This window comes from Eriocheir sinensis, chromosome 23 (assembly GCF_024679095.1).
Source record: "Eriocheir sinensis breed Jianghai 21 chromosome 23, ASM2467909v1, whole genome shotgun sequence".
Taxonomy (NCBI): domain Eukaryota; kingdom Metazoa; phylum Arthropoda; class Malacostraca; order Decapoda; family Varunidae; genus Eriocheir; species Eriocheir sinensis.
The window spans coordinates 15,633,970-15,651,290 of NC_066531.1; the positions used below are offsets into that span (position 1 = coordinate 15,633,970).

Genomic DNA, 17,321 nt, shown 5'->3' on the forward strand with positions numbered 1-17,321 from the left:
TAGTTGGTAGAGTTAGGTGAGACATAAACAGCACAGATGTATTTAGTGTTAGCCAAATGGTGAAAAATTCTGAAGAGTCAAGGTCGTAGACAAGAGAACAAGTGATGTCGTTGTGCACGTAGACGCAACATCCAGCTTATATATATATATATATATATATATATATATATATATATATATATATATATATATATATATATATATATATATATATATATATATATATATATATATATATAGGCGCGGTGGCCGAAGTGATAGCGTACTGGACCCACATTCGCCGCGTGATGGACGACGCGGGTTCGAATCCTCACGCTTCCACTCGGATTTTCGGTCACCGCCGAGTGGCTTAAAACTACCCACATGCTGTCCTGAAGACCACCCATCAACCCGGACTCTAGAGGAAGCCGTCCAAGCGAATCAAGTACGAGTTCCGGGGGACAGCATGAGCCAATGCAAGATGGCGCCACTATAAACACTCGCCTGCGCCAGAACGGGCTGGGCCGACCATCAGGCCCCACCTGGAAGAAGCCTTGGGCCGACCATCAGGCCCCACCGGGAAGATGCCTACCGGCGCAATAGGCAACAACGTAAAAAAAAAAAAAATATATATATATATATATATATATATATATATATATATATATATATATATATATATATATATATATATATATATATATATATATTGAGGGATCTATTATTAATTATCTCTTTCTTTCTGTTTCTCGAAAGCCTTTATCTCCTAATACCCTATAACTAGACATCATGACATGGCATGAACGTTGAACCGAAAAACTTTTAACTTCAACGTAAAATTTCATTGCAAGGTAAAAAAGTTTCAAAATTTTTTTTTCTTCCGGTTTTGATCTTATGCATTAAACACCGACTAAGCATTAAACTAACCATTTTTAAATGCTCGTTGTCGAAATGATTTCTTTAAGAGGCGAAATTATTTTTTTTTATCTTTGCTCTTAAATGTCGATCTTTTTCGAGGTTTATCAACATACAACATTTACTCCTCAGGTATTTTAACATATAGCAGAAAGTGTGAGAATATTTCAAGAGTCAAAGTTTTACATAAAAGGATCATTTCCCTACTGATGATGAATACTATGTATTGTCAAAAATTATGTCTTTTAAAGTTCATTGTTTGAAAAAATATCCTACAGGTTTAATATTTGCTTTTCTTTCCAAAGGTTAGGACAGTACAAATTCTTCCTCGGAGCCTTAGGTGAAGAAGAGCCCAAGAATTGGCTCTCTGATTTGGAAGGTAAGCTTAATAATAATATCAGTGACGATATATATATATATATATATATATATATATATATATATATATATATATATATATATATATATATATATATATATATATATATATATATATATATATACACACACACACACACACACACACACACACATATATATATATATATATATATATATATATATATATATATATATATATATATATATATATATATATATATATATATATATATATATATATATATATATATATATATATATATATATATATATATATATATATATATATATATATATATATATATATATATATATATATATATATATATATATATATATATATAGGGAGACAGTTCAAGGGCACACAAAAGCAAACATTAATAAAAAAAAATCGCTACTCACTGCTCCTAAAAGAATCAAGAGGTGGCCGAAAGATAGGTCAGTTTCGGGAGGAGAGGTGTCCTGATACCCTCCTCTTGAAAGAGTTTAATCGTAGGCAGGAGGAAATACAGATGAAGGAAGATTGTTCCAGAGTTTACCAGCGTGAGGGATGAAAGAGTGAAGATGCTGGTTAACTCTTGCATAAGGGTTTGGACAGTATAGGGATGAGCATGAGTAGAAAGTCGAGTGCAGCAGGGCCCGCAGGAGGGGGAGGCATGCAGTTAGCAAGTTCAGAAGAGCAGTCAGCGTGGAAATATCGATAGAAGATAGAAGAGAGGCAACATTGCAGCGGAATTTAAGAGGTAGAAGACTATCAGTATGAGGAGGAGAGCTGATGAGACGAAGAGCCTTAGCCTCCACTCTGTCCAGAAGTGCTGTGTGAGGGAGCCCCCACATGAGATGCATACTCCATACGAGGGCGGACAAGGCCCCTGTATATGGACAGCAACTGTGCAGGGGAGAAGAACTGGCGGAGACGGTACAAAACACCAGCCTCGAGAAGCTGATTTAGTAAGAGATGAGATATGGTGTTTCCAGTTAAGATTTTGAGTTAAGGATAGACCGAGGATGTTTAGTGTTAAAGAAGGTGATAGCTGGGTGTTGTCAAGAATAGGGATAGTTGTTTGGAAGATTGTGTCGAGTAGATAGGTGGAGTAACTGTGTTTTGAGGCGTTAAAGGACACCATGTTCCTCTTGCCCCAATCTGAAATAATAGTAAGGTTTGAGGCTAAGTGTTCTGTTGCCTCCAGCCTTGAATCATTACGTTCTTGTAGGGTGAGTCTTCTATTAAAAGAAGTTGAGTAATGCAGAGTGGAGTCATCGGCGTAAGAATGGATAGGACAGTTCGTTTTGAAAAAAAGATCATCAATGAACAACAAAAATAGAGTGGGAGATAGGAGAGAACCCTGCGGGACACCACTGTTAATAGGTTTAGGGGAAGAACAGTGACCGTCTACCACAGCAGAAATAGAACGCTCAAAAAGGAAACTGGAGATAAAGGTCCCGAGAAGGATATAAAACCGTAGGAGGGTAGTTTGAAAGCAAATAATTGTGCCAGACCCTATCAAAAGCTTTTGACATGTCCAGCGCAATAGCAACAGTTTCACCGAAACGGCTAAGAGAGGATGATCAAGAGTCAGTTAGGAAGGCAAGGAGATCACCAGTAGAACGCCCCTTGCGAAACCCATACTGGCGATCAGATAGAAGGTCAGAAGTGAAAAGGTGCTTTTGAATCTTCCGGTTAAGGATTAATTCAAAAGCTTTAGATGAACAAGAAAGTAAAGCTATGGGACGGTAGTTTGATCGATTGGAACGGTAACCCTTATTAGGCACAGGCTGTATGAAGGCATACTTCCAGCAGGAAGGAAAGGTAGATGTTGACAGGCAGAGGCGAAAGGGTTTGACCAGGCAGGGTGACAGCACTGAGGCACAGTTTTTAAGGACAATAGGAGGCACTCCATCAGGTCCATAAGCCTTCTGAGGATTGAGGCCAGAGAGCATAGAAAACATAATTTTGAAGAATCTTTATAACATGAATAAAAGAGTCAGAGGGGATGAGTAGAGGAATATGCAGAATCGTCCAGAGTGGCGTTTTTAGAAAAAGTTTGAGAGAAGAGTTCAGCCTTGAGATAGATGAGACGGCAGTGTTGCTGTCAGGACTGAAGTGGAGGAAAGATGAAGAAGTGAAGTGGGAGATGTTTTTGGCTAGCTGCCAGAAGTCAAGGGAAGAGTTAGAGCACGCAAGGTTTTGGCATTTTCTATTCATGAAAGAGTTTTCGGTTAGTCGGAGAATAGATTTGGCACGATTCCGGGCAGAAATGGTAAAGTTCGAAGGCTCTGGTACCTTTTGTGAGCTGCCTCTCTATTAATGACAGCACGATAACAAGCGTGATTAAACCAAGGCTTTCTAGCGTAGGGAGTAGAGAAAGTACGTGGAATGTATGCCTCCATTCCAGAGACAATCACCTCTGTGATGCGCTGAGCACACACAGAGGGGTCTCTATCCTGGAAGCACAACCATTCCACGGGAAATCGGAAAAGTACATCCTCAGGTCGTCCCAGCGAGCTGAAGCAAAATGCTTGAAGCATCGCCTCTTCGGTGGGTCCAGAGGTGTACAGGAGCGATAAGACAGGATACAGTTATAAGATTGTGCTCGGAGGAGCCCAACGGAGAGAACAGTTTGACAGAATAAGCAGAAGGGTTAGAGGTGAGGAAGAGGTCTAGAATGTTGGGCCTGTCTACAAGACGGTCGGGAATACGTGTAGGGTGCTGGACCAGCTGCTCTAGATCGTTAAGGATAGCAAAGTTGTAGGCTTGTTCACCAGGCTGGTCAGTGAAAGAGAGTGAGAGCCAAAGCTGGTGGTGAACATTGAAATCTCCTAGGATGGACATTTCAGCGAAGGGAGAGTGGGTCAAAATGTGCTCCACTTTAGGGTTCAAATAGTCAAATACTTTTACATAGTTAGTAGAGTTAGGTGAGAGATAAACAGCACAGTTGTATTTTATAATAGAATGACAATGAAGTCTTAGCCAGATGGTGGAAAATTCTGAAGAATCAAGGTTGTGGGCACGAGAGCAAGTGATGTCGTTGCGCACGTAGGCGCAACATCCAGATTTGGATTGAAATTAAGGATAGAGATAGTAGGAGGGAACAGAGTAGAGATTGCTGTCAGTAATCTCAGAAACCTGTGTTTCGGTGAGGAGGAGAAGGTGAGGTTTAGAGGAAGAGAGATGGTGTTCCACAGAATGAAAATTAGAAGGAAGACCGCGAATGTTGCAGAAATTGAGAAGAAAGAGGTTTGAGGAGTTATCAAAACACCTCTCGGGTCGGCAGCCGGAAGGGGAGTCCTCCCTGGGGGAATTTGTGGTCCCCCCCCTCGGGTGGGGACTCCGAGGCAAGGTGGAGGTGCGCCATTTTGAAATTTGAATTTTGGGAAAAGGTGGATATGTTGTGTGAATGTAATGTGGTGTGGATAGAGAGAGGAGATGTCTTTAGAGAGCATGCTGAACTACTCTCCGGTGTTGGTGAGACAATAGAGAAACGGTTAGTGAGGACATGGGAAGGGTCTTTGGAGGGCTTCAGCTCCCTTCTCACCTCCCATATATACCTCACCGGGAGTGGCTTGCGCCCGTTCGGTAGGTGTCCTCCTACCTACTCCAGCCTGTTTCAGTTTGTCTCTATTGTTACTCGTTTATCTTCCACTGTCTGTCCTCGTCCTCCTATTGTTAACTCATACATATTGTTTACTACACACACTAACATTTATATGTCATCTACACCATACACACGCATACACACACAAACACCTTTTCTATTTATTTTGTTTGTTCTTATCACCTGTACGATTTTTATGTCAATAAAAAACCCTGACGGATATTGACTTTCTCTATCCATGAACCAAATAGCACGTAGAACACTCGCTACCGGCTACACGTGTAGGGTGCTGAACCAACTGCTCTAGGTCGTTGAGGAGGGCAAATTTGTAGGCTTGTTCACCAGGCTGGTCAGTGAAAGTGGATGAAAGACAAAGCTGGTGGTGAACATTGAAATCTCCCAAGATGGAGATTTCAGAGAAGGGAGAGTGGGTCAAGATGTGCTCCACTTTAGAGTTCAAGTAGTCAAAGAATTTTACATAGATAGAAGAGTTGGGTGAGAGATAAACAGCACAGATGTATTTAATAATAGTATGACAATGAAGTCTTAGCCAGATGGTGGAAAATTCAGAAGAGTCAAGGTCGTGGGCACGCGAGCAAGTGATGTCGTTGCGCACGTAGCAGCAGCATCCAACTTTGGATTGAAATTTAGGATAGAGATAGTAGGAGGGAACAGAGTAGAGATTGCTGTCATTAGCCTCAGGGACCTGTGTTTCGGTGAGGAAGAGGTGAGGTTTAGAGGAGGAGAGATGGTGCTCCACAGAATGAAAATTATGTATCCTACATATCATGAAAATATGAAATATAAGTACTTAGCTACAAAATAACATATACAAGAGGTCGTTGTGGTTAATGCTGTCCATATAATTGTCAATAAATGATGAGCGATGGACCGACGGAGTGGATCATCCGTGCCGAGCGGCCGCTATTTCGCTGACGTCATTTTGAGGTCATTATTAACGTCGACGGATCCGTCAAAACGGAATAGTGGGCACCTCGCCTTAGTCCTTTCCCTCTCCTCCTTCCTTTTCCGCCATCCCCTCCTTTCCTCTCTTATTTTTTCTCTCCCTCACCTTCCTTTACTTACACCCTTCTCTCCCTCTTATCACCTCCCTTACTCCTTACCTCCCTCCACCCCCCCCCCCTTTCCTCCCTCATTCTCTCTCTCCTCCCTTTCACTCCATCCCCCTCCTTTCTCTCCCTCTCCCCTCCCTTCTCTTTCATCTTCTCTTCTCCTTTACTCTTTATCTCCTTCTCCTTCCTTTTCCTCCTCTCCTCCCTTCCCAGTTCCCACCTCTGTACTCCCTTACATTCTCTCCCTCTCCTCCCTTACTCTTTCTCAGTCACGTTGTTTTGTTTAGAAGTGAGCCGAGTACCGCCCCCCGCCCCCCACCGTCCCCCCTTGACCCGCTCTATTGTTATATATTTCCATTATTTCTATTTCCCTTCCTTCTGTTTCCTCTATTCCTTCTTTCTTCTTCTTTATTCTTCTGTAATTCTCTCCTTTCTCCTTTTTTCTTTGATCTTCTTCCTTTTCTCCTTTATCACAGTTCTCATATTACTGTTACTGTAATTATCATTATTATTATTATTATTATTATTATTATTATTATTATTATTATTATTATCATCATTATTATCTCTCTCTCATATAGAAGAAAAAACTATTAAAACAAACACAAAAAACACGATCTCTATCTGTGGAAAAGGATTATAATTGGTTTCATGCACTTAATTAATATTCCTTCCTTTACTGTTTTCTGTTATCATATAACGAATCTTATCATTTTCTCCACTGCATGAATATTGCACACATGTATTAACTGAAAATCACACAGTATGCGCTAACCACTCTTGCAGGAAGGCTGTTACAGTGGCGGACGACTCAATTCGAGGAAGGAAGGAGGGGGAGGGAGAGCAATTTATTATCTTCTTTATTCTTTGTTCCATATCTCATAATAGAAGGGTGTCGATCCAGTGCAGATGTAGCTAACAGATGTGGAGTAGAGGACCTGCATGGAAACAGTGCTCAGAAGGGAAAGACTCCGATGGTTTGGACATGTAAAGAGAGCAGGGGAGGACACAGTGCTGGGAGTTCTGGAGAGAATGGTAAGATAGGGTGTCCGGTGCAGATGTAGCTTACAGATGTGGAGTAGAGGACCTGGAAACAGTTTCTTTTTTCCTTTTTAACATGTGACCTAAAGCGCCGGTACGCACATGGCTCTTCATGCACCCCCATACTTGCTCAATGGCATTGAGCTCAGGGTGGCCAGGTGGCAGTCGTACGACCTGGTGGCCCCACTCATGAATGGTGTTATCTATCTTGTACTGGGGCTCTGGGCGGTTCTGCCGACAGAGGAGCAGCAGCTGATGGCGTGCGGCAGCGGGTGGGATGGATATACTGCGGTGCTCGAGCCAGCTGATGAGGTCCGCCTTCTTGGTGGCTGTGGTAGGGCATCGACTCTCCTCTGTCAGTTGGCTGTGGTAAGGTGCATTGTCAAGCACCAGTACAGAGGGTTCTGGCAGTGACGGCAGGAGGTGGGTCGTTAGCCACCGCTGGAATAGATCGCCATTCATCTCACCATGGTAATCACCCTGGGAGGACTTGGCCGGGTAGCACAGATAAGAGCCTTCAACAAAGCCGCCGGCCGTGCCACCTGCGACCACTACAAAACGCTCCCCTTCTCCAGGTGGTACCTGTCGACTGTGGGTGGCGCTGGTGACAGCCTGTGTGGTATCCACCCACTCCCTGCTATGACCCATTCTGGTGGTGAACCACGTCTCGTCCACATAAACCACCATCATCCCTTCCTCCCGGTAGTGCTGGAGCCCGGAGAGCACCAATCCGGCGACACACCACATCAGGGGATTCCTTCTCACGTACATCTTTCGCTGAGATACCTTGTATTTAAACCCCATGGTGTGTATAAGCCGCCAAACCGCCGTCTCTGAGGTATGTTCAGGGATAACACCTTCTGCTTTAAGCTCCATCGACAACACACTGAGTGTGAGATGTTGCTTGTCGGCAAACCTCCGATGAATGTGACGCCGTATGGCACCAACTGCAAAGTTGTCAAAGACGGTCGGTGTAATTGGTGTTGCCGGTGTGGAAAGGGAAGATGTGTTGGCGCGGTGGACCATCTGCCTCACTCCTCTCACCGTCATGCCCATGGTGTGCGCAACCCGGTCATATGGCCTGTTTGGATAATGCTTAATGTTACTATAATGTATAGGTCAATTGTATTTCTTCGTTATTCTCTTGATTAAAATCACGATATTGTTATATGAATGATCATGCATATGAATATCTATACGGGCACGAATGAAACGTGTCCGTATTATGTAAACATGGAACGAGCTATATTATGTATAACAAATTCTCTTACATACCAATTAAATGGTGGGGGAGACGATGTAAAGGGGTGTTGGCGCGTAACATTTATGATCTACCCACATTCTCGTCAGCCCCATCCCCCTTCCCCACCACCTGTGCAAACCAGTAATTAGACGAAAATAAAAATATCCACCTACCTATTCAGACTTATGTATGTTGCACCACGGGTCCTCTCACTCCTGTACAATGTGGCGAGGCGAAGAACAAATGCCGTCCTGCATCCACGTGGGCAATGGAGCAACATGCCTGACATCGTTGATGGTTGTTGTGCTTGTGCCTCGGTCCTCAATGCAGGACGTTAAGTCACTTCGTTCACGCCACCCCGGTCGTGGCGTGACATGACGTATCACTCACTGATTTCATGCTATCAGAGTAGGCGGAGCCCACTACTTTTTTAGTAGAGCATCTTAGTAACTACTATCACCGCCCCAGACGCCAAACAAGGTAGCAAAACCATTCTAATATTTACTCCGAATGTATTCCGTACCAATGTACGTGATGGTATGTAGTACCATACCTCCCTATCACGTACACGTGTGCGGGACGGTGATAAAGGGGTTAAGGGAGACGGGGAGGGGGTGGGTGAGGTATAAGGGTAGGGAGGGAATAGTCTGGGGGTTGGTAGGGGTGTAGGCGGGGCTAGACGAGTACCCCACCATAGAAGTGACCCTGAAAGTTTGGTGAACGAATTATGAAACACCCTGTATATATATATATATATATATATATATATATATATATATATATATATATATATATATATATATATATATATATATATATATATATATATATTTTTTCTTTTTTGACATCGCTCGATCCCCTAAAAAGTCTCGACCCCGCGACTCACCCCACCTTTAAAAAATTTTGTACCTTCTCATGTTACAGTCGCCCAATGTGTACTAGCTAAACGTGGTCTTGTTACAGTTGCTTTAAAGATTATCACACAAGTCAGAGCCCGCCTAACGATACAACATAGGGAAATGCCAATGATAATAATCATGAAAGTAACAAGAAATGGGTAATGTACATACAGGTTGAGGTAAACAGGGCTAGAGTCATGGACGTGGAAGCTGAGTTATATTCCGAGAAAACAAAATAATAGCTCGAAAAATGATTTACAAGATACATCCTAAAAATAATAAATTGACTAAACTGTCATTAGGATACATGATAATGGAGCTATTTGGAATAGTAAAAAGAAAAAACCTTTGAAGAAGATCTGCTACACACTGAACCTTCGAGTCTCACCTTGACACAAAACTGTCGCAGAGAAACACTCATCCGTTGAGTGACAATTAATTGCCAGTGTCGTTACCCTCGGCACGCCTTTGAGACGGGCGGGGTCTACAACAAGAGATAAGGTTGTGTGAAAAGAGGTAATGTTATTCGTAGAGTATCCTAATAGTTACAATGTGATAACAAGGACAAGTCTGGAGAGCCTAAGAAGCCTCGGCTGTCAGCACCAATGACTCCTGATACTCCGTTTTTCAGGTCTACAGTACTATAAGAGAAAATCCTGTCACCAAGTTGTGAAATCACTGTTGTAACAAATCTCACTGAAATATAAATTATAACTCCAGCATAATTGATTAAAGTAATTCCAGCATTAATAAACATCAAATTAAAAAGACAAATTTCCACCTATCCATCGATCGTAGCGAACGTGGATGACTGTCATCTCTGACGCCAAAAAAATAATTCCCGTAACGGGTAACAGTGGTTTGTCAAGCAAAGGGTAAGTAAGACTTGTCTGCTTATTTTCAAAGCTTACAGATATTCACATGCTGGTTACAATAAAAGTTAGGGACAGCATCTGCTCAAGTTTAGTTAAGTCTGTCATTGCAGAGAAAAATGTCTGTTTCAAGCAGAAGCACATGAGGTTCAAGGTTAAAAAGTACCTACCCCTATGTTATTCTACACCCTTGATTATTACGGTTCCGAACAAACAAGACTAGTGCCTTACAGCAACTCAGCAATAAAATAAAATAGTGGGTTAGAGTGAAAAGTATTACTCAAGCACTCCCCTTTCGCATGAAAAAGATGCAGGCAAAAGCTCAGGTACCAATCATAAATTAGTTAAAGCGAGGATGCAGGTTATAGTCGTGTGGTGGAAAGATAGACAAAGCAGCGTCAGGCTGAACCTCAAGCCGGCGCTAGTCTTTGGAGACGATCACCATGCACCAATCTGTGTATTAAAAAGTAGATCGTAAAGCTCAAATTTCCGTCCACCTATTCATTTGACTATTTCTTCCTAAACTACGGGTAAAAGAACACACCAAGGAATTTTTTGTTGATTACCGATGGTGACACCCAGAAAGGTTTAAGTCAGAGGCTCGATGGCCCCCCTCCCCGATGAACGTGTCGACGGCCAAAGAAGCTTCAAAAAGGACCCAAATTTACTTTAAGTGCCATAAAAGTTGGCTGACAAAATCGTGCAGGTTGCACTCCTTCGAAGAGGAACTTTAAGGACAATCATGTACACAAGGAACTCGAGGTATTTACGCGCATTAGCTACAGATATGGTTTCTCCATCTGTCCAGTTTCCTTGTTTTAAACACGAGATCAAATCAATAGACAGCCTATAGCCGTCCACTGGCCTGTTAAAAAAGCCACTCGTTTGCACAGTGTCCACAGCAAAATTTACACCCTTTACGAGGCTGTGTTGCCCATCTTCCCCAAATGTGTCAAGAAAAAGTGACCGAAACGCATCATAATCCTCCCGTTCCGTGGACGCGCTCCCGTTTATGAGGGCCGCCGTTCCCTTTCCCGGGATTGACCCTCGAGCGGCTGAGAGATATATTATCTCCCGGATTTGACACGAATGAAATGTTCATGACAACCTTACTCTGAAACAAGAAGTCCCTGGCCGAATAACCTGCCTCTCTTACTATCTGCGAAAGGCCTAACTGCTGTTGCTGTTAGCGGGTGATTAGGGGCAGAAGCCACTGTGGGATTAGTAAGGTAAGTAAATACCTCTTGGTTGCTCATGCAGAGCATGACAGTTACTGTTATCCTTGACGTCACTGTCCCTTTCCCTTTGTCTCGGTGAGAGCTTGTAACTTCGGGTCAGGTTTATCTGGCATTAAAAAGAGTTACTAGTAAAATGAGGAGTGAAATGGTAAAAGAAAAAAAATATATCGCTGCAAAAATAATTAAAGTAATAATCATTCACCACTAAGTATGTGCTCACTCCTCCCCGATGCTTCTAAAATGCATAAAAAGAGGAAAAAGAATATGACAGGCTTAGCAAGACAAAACTTCTCCACTGTGCAATAAAATACACAAAAGAAAGGAGAAAATAAAATGAATGATTATACATAAAATAAGCAACATGTTATTCAGGAAGAATATTAAACATCCACACGCCAGAAAAATCAACAGCTGAAAAAAAAAAAAAAGATACGGCCCCACACGTATAAACACGTAAATAATAATAGTAATTCACCTGAAATATTGGTACAAGTGGTGTAATTACTGAAACCGTACCAATGTAGTGTCAGCTAAAATGTGTTAAAAATACTTCGAAGACAGCAACTCCATACCCCGCTACTCAGCGCGCTCGCGTCTTTCGCCTCGCCGGTGGCTGGGCAGGATCGCCGGGGTGGCAGGGTCTGCCGTCCGTCGTCTGGTAGCGGTGGTGGGATGGGCGGCGGGCAGAGTATATACGCCCACAACAGTCAGCCCCAAAGGTCTGAGTTGTCTGGCGAAGAAAAGTGCGCACCTACGACAGGCTGGGGCGTAGGTACACGACGGGGTGTCTCGAACGGTAAGAGGTAACGAGACCCCCGGTGTAGAATATGGGCTGTGTGGAGTTGCGGGGCGGGGCGGGGATTTGCACTCGGGTGCGGCTGTGTGCGGACTCACTCACCGGGGCTGGAAAGGCCGCGCGCTTTGGTCAGCATTTGCTTGATGTTTCCGATACCGTTCACTGCACCCACACACTCTCACTGAAGTTATGTTTGAGAGTGAGATATAACACCTATTTAATTAACACTTCGGAGAGGTCCGTAAATCGTTGCCACCACTTATATTACCCTTTTTTAAGTGTTACTTTTAAAGTGGTTGGTGGTAAGTGTTAAGTTTAAGGCGCGAACTGTTATCTCACTCGTCACAGGGCCGGTGTTACCGTGGCCTGCTTCACAAGTTGATTGTAGTAGGTGATATAACATAATAGCCTTTAGTTAAATGAGGTGTGTGGCCGAGCGGTAGCCGTTATAAGTTCACTTTAGTTTACTTTAGTTCTCTCTCTCACAGGGACATTAAAAGGTGTAATGAATTTTAACTATATTAACAGTTTTACACAATAGTTATGTGAGCGAGTCGCACGAAACGAGAGCCAGCCACACCACAGAGCGCGGACGGAGGATATCGCCACCCGCTGCCCACTGTCTTCTCTCCTATTCTCTGCGTTGCTCGCCCTTTTTATTGCATCATGATTCGTCCGGAAAGGTGTGGCTTCCGGTTGATGACTGCTGATGAAAGTCATCATTTGTTGATCTTTGCTGATCTAGCGTCAGTTCATCACAGTTCCCACGGCCAAAAGCACGACGTGTTGTTAAACATGCTGTTATTCGACACCGACCCGGTGTCGCTTTGGTCCAAATTCAACCTGGGGTTGCATTTTAATTTTGAACCACATCGGGGTGTAGGTAACCATTACAAAATGTACCAGTGTTTTACCTTGTTCTGTTGGATGTTGTGTACCAGCATACAAGCGGAGAATCCTATTGGCTGTTGTGAGCCATTTGGAGTGGTTTAGGTTTCCTGGATTTCTCCTTGACAGTGTGTCAGGAACAGTCCCTTTAGATATTGCTTTTCCCAATTGGTCCTGCGAAGCCATGTGGCCCACTTGTTTTACCATAGAGTTTTTCAAAAAGGTGACGAAGTGACAGCCCATTGCCATGGAGCTGACAGATTAACCAATGAACTGGGTGGGCAAGACTTTTCTCGATTTTACAAATCACCTGTTGCCGCCACCACAAACTATCTCAGAGAGGTTCAACTTGCTCACTGTTTCTGTATTTCACTCACCGCTCACCAAGATCACAAGTGGACAAACTAGAACAAAACCAGGGAAATTAATGATTTTCCTGCTGTGTATTCCCCCAGTGAGCATGCATGGCTCTTTCCCATCCTAAACGGCGCCTAAGTTCGCCCGTTTGAAAAGCCTCTCGTAAAAGTTGCTGGAATTATCATGAACTGTTTTGCGATCCTATAGTAGGAGTAGGTAGGAAGACACCTACCGAACGGGCGTGACCTAATCCCGGTGAGGATATCTTGGAAGCGAGGAGGGTGCTGAAGCCCTCCAAAGACCATGTCCTCACTAACCGTTTCCCTTTTGTCTCATCAACACCAGAGAGCAGTTCAGCATGCTCTCTAAAGACAGTTCCTCTCTCTTTCTACACCACACTACATTCACACAACACACACACCTTTTCCCAAAATTAAAAATTAAAAATGGCGAAAAATAACAATGCCTCGGAGTCCCCGCCTGGGGGGGGACCATAAATTCCCCTTCTGGCTGCCGACTTGAGAGGTGTCCTGATAACTCCTCGAACCTCCTCCTTATCAATTTCTGCAACATTCGTTGTCTTCGTTCTAATTTTCATACTGTGGAACACCATCTCTCCTCCTCTAAACCTTATTTTCTCTTCCTCACCGAAACACAGGTTACTGAGGCTACTGACAGCAACTTGTACTCTGTTCCCTCCTACTATCTCTATCCTAAATTTTAATCCTAAGCTGGATGTTACGCCTACGTCAGCAACGACATCACTTGCTCTCGTGCCCACGACCTTGGCTCTTCTGAATTTTCCACCATCTGGCTAAGACTTCATTGTCATTCTATTACTTAATACATCTGTGCTGTTTATTTCTCACCTAACTCTACTAACTATGTAAAATTCTTTGACTATTTGAATTCTAAAGTGGAGCACATCTTGACTCACTCTCCCTTCGCTGAAATCTCCATCATGGGAGATTTGAATGTTCACCACCAGCTTTGGCTCTCATCCTCTTTCACAGACCAGCCTGGTAAACAAGCCTACAACTTTGCTCTCCTCAACGACCTAGAGCAGTTGGTTCAGCACCCTACACGTATTCCCGACCGCTTTGGAGACAGGCCCAACATTCTAGACGTCTTCCTTACCTCTAATCCTTTTGCTTACTCTGTCAAACTGTTCTCTCCATTGGGTTCCTCCGACCATAACCTTATTTCTGTTTCCTGTCCTATCGTTCCTGTACATCCTCTGGACCCACCGAAGAGGCGATGCTTCTGGCATTTTGCTTCAGCTCGGTGGGACGACCTTGTTATAGTAATTGTAGTATATCAATGGAAAAAAAAAAAAAACAAGACAGATAGATCACGCCACCTTGTAGGAATGTCAGCTGTCAGTGTTTACCATCTCAGTTTGTATACAAAGCATTTCATCAAGCTTAGAGGTCTCCTTGACATACGTGACCAATTGTAACCTCATTATTTTCCACTCTGAAACTCGTCACTCCTTCGAGAGAGCTCGCACGACACACACCTAGCGTCTCGTCTCTCACCCACGCTACGCTGTATCTTAGGTTAAGAATATATTTCTTCTAAGACAGCAAGAGTTTCCCTTCACGCCCGCAAGTCCCCGCAACCAAGCGTTACACCGTTACAACCTGAGGATGTACTTTTCCGATTTCCCGTGGAATGATTACTGCCTCCAGGAGAGAGACCCCTCTGTGTGTGCCCAGCGCATCTCAGAGGTGATTGTCTTTGGAATGGAGGCATACATTCCACGTTCTTTTTTTACTCCTCATACTAAAAATCCTTGGTTTAATCGTGTTTGTTCTCGTGCTATTAAAGATAGAGAGGCAGCTCACAAAAAGTTCTAGAGCCTTCGAACTCCCGCTAACTATGCCTTTTAAATTTCAGCCCGGAATCGGGCCAAATCTATTCTCTGACTTACCAAAACTGCTTTAATCAATAGAAAATGTCAACACCTTGCTTCTTCTAATTCTTCTCGTGACTTCTGGCATCTAGCCAAAAATATCTCCTCCAATTTCACTTCTTACTCTTTCCCTCTTTTCCTTAACCCTGACGGCAGCACTGCCGTCTCATCTGTCTCTAAGGCTCAAACTTTCTGTAAGAACTCCACCCTGGACGATTCTGGGCATATTCCACCTACACAACCCCCCTCTGACTCCTTTATGCCCGTTATTAAGATTCTTCCAAATGATGTTTCCTATGCCCTCTCTGGCTTCAACTCTCAGAAGGCTTATGGACCTGATGGAGTCTCTTATTGTCCTTAAAAACTATGCTTCCGTGCTGACACCCTGCCTGGTCAAACTCTTTCGTCTCTGCCTATCAATATCTACCTATCCTTCCTGTTGGAAGTATGCCTTTGTACAGCCTGTGCCTAAGAAGGGTGACCGTTCCAATCCCTCAAACTACCGCCCTATAGCTTTACTTTCATGTATATCTAAGGGTTTTGAATCAATCCTTAACCGGAAGATTCAAAAGCACCTTTCCACTTCCAACCTTCTATCTGATCGCCAGTATGGGTGGCGATCTTCTTGCTCCCTTAACTGACTCTTGGTCATCCTCTTTTAGCCATTTCGGTGAAACTTTCTCAGTTGCGCTAGACATATCGAAAGCCTTCGATAGAGTCTGGCACAAGTCTTTGCTTTCTAAACTGCCCTCTTTCAGATTCTATCCCTCTCTCTGTTCCTTTATCTACAGTTTCCTTTCCGGCCGTTGTATCTCTGCGGTGGTAGACGGTCACTGTTCTTCCCCTAAACCTATCAACAGTTGTGTTCCACAGGGCTCTGTCCTATCAGCCACTCTCTTCTTGTTATTCATCAATGATCTTCTTTCAATAACAAACTGTTATTGAATTATTCAACTTCTTTCAATAGAAGGCCATCCCAACAGGAAGTACACGACTCCAGACTGGAGGCTGCAGAACGCCTAACCTTGCAATCATTTCCGATTGGGGTAGAAGAAACCTTGTGTCCTTCAATGCCTCAAAAACTCAATTTCCCCACCTATCAACTCGACACAATCTTCCAAACACCTATCCGCTATTCTTCAACAACACTCAAATGTCACCTTCTTCAACACTAAATATCCTCGGTCTATTCTTAACTCAAAATCTCAACTGGAAACTTCATATTTCCACTCTCGCTAAATCAGCTTCCTCGAGGTTGGGCGTTCTGTATCGTCTCATCCAGTTCTTCTCCCCCGCACAGTTGCTGTCCATATACAGGGGCCTTGTCCGCCCTCGTATGGAGTAGGCATCTCACGTGTGGGGGGGAGGGTGCTCCACTCACACAGCTTTTCTGGACAGCGTGAAGTCTAAGGCTCTTCGTCTCATCAGCTCTCCTCTTCCAACTGATAGTTTTCTACCTCTTAAATTCCGTCGCGATGTTGCCTCTCTTTTTATCTTATATCGCTATTTTCACGCTGACTGCTCTTCTGAACTTGCTAACTGAATGCCTCCTTCCCTCCCGCGGCCCTGCTGCACACGACTTTCTACTCATCTTCATCCCTATACTGTCCAAACCCCTTGTGCTAGATTTAACCAGCATCTTCACTCTTTCATCCCTCACGCTGGTAAACTCTTGAACAATCTTCCTTCATCTGTATTTCCTCCTACTTACGACTTGAACTCTTTCAAGAGGAGGGTATCAGGACACCTCTCCTCCCGAAATTGACCTCTCTTTCGGCCACCTCTTTTGATTTTCTTTTTCTCAGGAGCAGCGAGTAGCGGGCATTTTTTTATATTATTTTTTTTTGTGCCATTGAGCTGTCTCCTTTTTTATAAAAACACTTTCACACTCACACTCACTCACGCACGCATGCAGGCACGCAGGCTCACTTACTCACTCACCGTTCTTTGCGACGCGCACAACGTCGTCGAGGACACTGTGTGAGATGAGACCTTCGCCCATACCGCCCGAGGTGACCACCAGGTCGTATGTGTCTGAGAGAGAGAGAGAGAGAGAGAGAGAGAGAGAGAGAGAGAGAGAGAGAGAGAGAGAGAGAGAGAGATGTAAAAGAAAAATACGTATATTAAT

At 43.5% G+C, this 17,321-nt stretch overlaps 1 protein-coding gene across 4 annotated transcripts in view; it reads right to left on the reverse strand.

Annotated features, from left to right (window-relative positions):
- Nucleotides 1-17,321, reverse strand: part of LOC127002507 (uncharacterized) — a 173,482-nt gene that overhangs the window by 57,869 nt on the left and 98,292 nt on the right. The window contains exon 2 of one of the 4 annotated variants that reach the window (XM_050868556.1): nt 17,186-17,227. The exons of the other annotated variants lie outside the window; for them this stretch is intronic. Within the exon in view, the coding sequence (XP_050724513.1) occupies nt 17,186-17,227 (42 nt within the window). The remainder of the gene's footprint in view (nt 1-17,185; nt 17,228-17,321) is intronic. 4 annotated transcript variants of the gene reach the window in all.